Genomic DNA, 4063 nt, shown 5'->3' on the forward strand with positions numbered 1-4063 from the left:
ATACCAAGGTCACTTTGCACCACATGGTTGTATGTCACTTTTTTACACACATACTTTGTACTTTGCACATGGAAGACAGTATTTTGCCTCTATAATATCGAAGCAAGGGTCAATGTAACAGTGAGCTTAAATATTCCAGGTACTAAGCCAGAATAATCTCTACTGTACGTATGTACACATATAACAGCTCACTGGAGTCAGGAATCAGCATTCGGGATATTACAGTTTCGAGTCAGTTTGAGTTCCTGACTGAGGGTTTCTAAGCATTGTCATAATTACATATGTATTATTGCTATGCATTTAAAAACGAGTATGAAATGATTGGTTATCTCAAAATAGCGGGCAAATCAGAGCATAAGGGAAGCCAATTTTGGTTGTGGAATTAACCACTTTTCATCCGAGGTAGATTAATGTAGAATAGGGGCAGATGTCATATTTGTTTTCATGAATACACATCGCTGACTATGCAACTGTAGGGCATACCATTATGCCACAGGGGGAACAGGGTATTATGCTGACACAACCACTTTTCTAATGTATCTAATCATACAATTGTGTCATGCGGTTGAGCCCAGTCTCAAACAATTCCACCAGCATACCTAGAGCCCTGTATTCTACAATACGTATAATAATACGTCACAATGTCATTGTACCCAGGTAAGTTGGACTTTGGAAGAATAATTGACTAACATCGACCGCACATTAAAATCAAGTGTTCCGTCATCAACAGTTGCCTACAAACAGGTAAATACTTGCTTTCTCTCTACATCTCACGTCAGTAAATAATTGTCTATTTTAAAGATGTACAATTTTGTTTCCTGATCCGAAAGTTAATTATATTTAATAATATTCATGTTGTATGAAAAGCTTCAGTTAACCTTGGTGAAATAACAAGTGAATGCAATTGATTGTCGTATTCTTTTTAAAATTCTGAAATATTTGCAGCAGCAATGTTTTTTCTTGCATTTATTTTTATTTAGAGTCAACAATGAAAGAAATAATCAAAACAGTAATGCATTACCCTATTTACTATCACGAATGCTATGACGAAATGAAACAAAGGGGGTACTCCGTTGATGAGGAAAAATTGCATAGTGATGTCAAGATGGTTATGAAATTAGAATTAGATCCAACAACGGAACTGAATGTCTTGTCTGTTGGATGTGGAAACGGTAAGTCACGCCAATAGTACATTACAAGTTTACATTGTTGAGATAAAAACAGACTGTATATCTCATTGCTTGATATTTTACTATAATATATATTCACAATATTGCACGAAATTTGACATTAATGAATATAATGCAGAAGTAGAAACAAATATAGTCCTATAATCTACGTATCCAAAATTATTATTTTTATTTTATTGAGTCAAACGCCAACGAACATAAACCTATTGATAGGATAAAATATTTCGCAAATAAAACAACATTTACCAACAGATATTTAAAAATCACAAAAATCGGTACATTGTTTTTAAAGCTTGTCATTTATTAACAATTGATTTGATAATAAAATCGGTATACAAAACTAAGATCGTAACAGTTGATCTATCTAAAATAAAATCATGTTGCGCCTCACATATTAGCTAAACGTTTGTTAAAAAAACACGTTAAAAATCTTTAATCAAATAACAGTCATAAATACTTGTATATATGCAAATTATGAATGAGGAGTTATTACAAAGGAAATATACATTTTTACATGTTTATGTTATTCTTGATTATCGTGTTTGTTGACGTTATCGTTTCATGTATTTCAGGAAAGGTGGACGAGCAATTCATAGATCACTTTCTGACTGTGTATTCTCATATCAAGTTTACGGCAGTTGATCCTGCTGTTGATGAACTTGCTAAGTTCAAACATTTGGTGAATACGAACAAAGGAAAATGGCAGAATGTGGTGTTTGAATTTCACGCCTCTACCATTGAAGATTATATAGAGACTAAAGGAACAAAACGATTTGGTTTGATTATTGCATCACACGCTGCATATCATTTTAAGGACGTTGAAAGTACTATGGTTAAATTGTTTAATTGTCTTATCAATGGTGGAATATTGTTTTCAAAGACGGGTGATGGTGAGTATATTCAATAACATATTAATACAACAATTAATGGGCTGACTTTATTTTTTTACTAGAACGTAATACGTCGATGCATTGTTCTAGCTCTGAGAAATCATGCACATTGATTTACTGTTTCAGTGTTACTAGTTAGCGATTGTTTGTGAAATCCCTTTTATAAACAAATAATATAATAAAATATACCACTATGACGAGTATGTATGTGACATATATATCATAATGATAAATACAATCTATATATAATTGGTTCTTAAACGAAATTTGAAATTGTGACGTCATACGTTACATGCAATCGCCACTATGCGTTTTCGTATTTAATCGCATTTGAGGATATCGTAGTTTCTAGTCCTACAAACCCATTGAGCCGCAACTGTTAAGCTACGCGAAGACTGTTGATATAACTAACCCACAATTTAGTTGAAATATTGCCAATGTTTTTCCATAACCGTAAATAAATCGATGGTTCAAAACATTATTTATTTGTTCAATCACAGCTGAATGAAACGGCGGTGCTGTATGCAAATGATAGATCTGTTCTGATGCCGAGGACATGTATACACACAATTATAATTCGAAACTTTATAATATCGTATTCATTAAACTCGTGTAGTAATTTTCACATGATCCCCGCCGAGAACTCGAAAAATATGAAAATTATTACACTACTTCAATAATAAGATTACACGGTCATTCAATGAATATCCTATATATATATGTATATGTATATGTCTGAGAACTGTTGAACATCATTAGTTGTTTTTTACATAGGTCACGGGGTAATTGCGTCTCAGATAATTGGCCAGTATTATACAGATCCGTTGTGTCATTTTATTGGAACTGCTGACATCGAAGATATCGTCAAACGTAGATTCCCAAATATCCGATATGAGTCGAAGAAGAGAGAACATAAAATAGATATAACTGACTGCTTCAATGACAAATCTCAATCTGGTTGCCGCATGCTCGATTTCATAACTACTGTTTACAAGTTTCGTGAAACATGCAGCCCTGAAATAAAGAAAAAATTACTTGACTATATAAGTGAGAATTCTACTAAAGAAGGCGATAAGTTATTTTTTTCTATGGGTGAAACAGATTTTATCTTCTTTAACAATTAAATATCTTCAGAGATTCAAATTATATCTAACGTATTATATTCGCACATTATATTCAGTGTAAATGCGTCGTGTTTATGCATCTATAACAAAGTGACAGTTCGGATATAAAGAGCTTGTTTAACTTTGTTTACAAATAAAATTTCATACAATTACCAACTGTTAATGTCAATGCACGGGATGTAACTGAGAGGAAAATTGTAGTCACAATTGTGTTGCTTTTTGTGAACAAAAATCATGCTCATTAATGCCATATCCAAAAATATAACCTTATTGTGATAACTAAACAATTATGCTGTTTTTGGAAAATCATTTTTATAGCAAAAACGTGACATGTTATCATGATACCAGTGCAACAACAAAACATCAAATGGAGACCTCTAGAAGTCCTTCAGGCTTTTCTAAGAGGACCAATGTTTATTTCATTTTGCGAAAAAAAATTGCAGCAGAAAAATTCACGTTCTTCGTGATGTTGAAAGGACATATGCCAAGTGGTGCAACAACAAACATTTCAGGATGCTGAGACACACTCCAGCAAACCCGGAATTAAATGATTTTCGGCCACGTTACCAATCAACAAGGTTTAATCGACTGAGTTATTTATCATAATGGATTTCACAAACAGTTCACTGGACAATGCAAACCAACTTATGATCAACTTATTGAGCAGTATTAATTTCGGTAATGCAATATAGGAAGCAAACCATGTGACCTCGTGACCAAACATAATGAGTTGGTGAGATTGAAACTCGTTTACTATAAAAAATACCATAAACCAAATTTCACAAGAATGAGGTAAATAGTCCTCTGTACGTCATGCATGAGTAATAAACTGATACTGTTCCAACAATTTCAAGTTTCT

At 33.0% G+C, this 4063-nt stretch overlaps 1 protein-coding gene across 1 annotated transcript; it reads left to right on the forward strand.

The window, feature by feature from the left end:
* The first annotated feature begins 641 nt into the window (after positions 1-641).
* Positions 642-3204, forward strand: LOC146734362 (histamine N-methyltransferase-like). The gene is made up of 4 exons (XM_085508213.1): positions 642-657; positions 981-1172; positions 1763-2080; positions 2855-3204. Exons 1-4 carry the CDS (start codon positions 642-644, stop codon positions 3202-3204), a joined length of 876 nt encoding a protein of 291 aa, XP_085364339.1.
* Positions 3205-4063: the final 859 nt, after the last annotated feature.

The sequence above is a fragment of the Saccoglossus kowalevskii genome, chromosome 14 (genome assembly GCF_978046115.1).
Source record: "Saccoglossus kowalevskii chromosome 14, keSacKowa6.1, whole genome shotgun sequence".
Taxonomy (NCBI): Eukaryota; Metazoa; Hemichordata; class Enteropneusta; family Harrimaniidae; genus Saccoglossus; species Saccoglossus kowalevskii.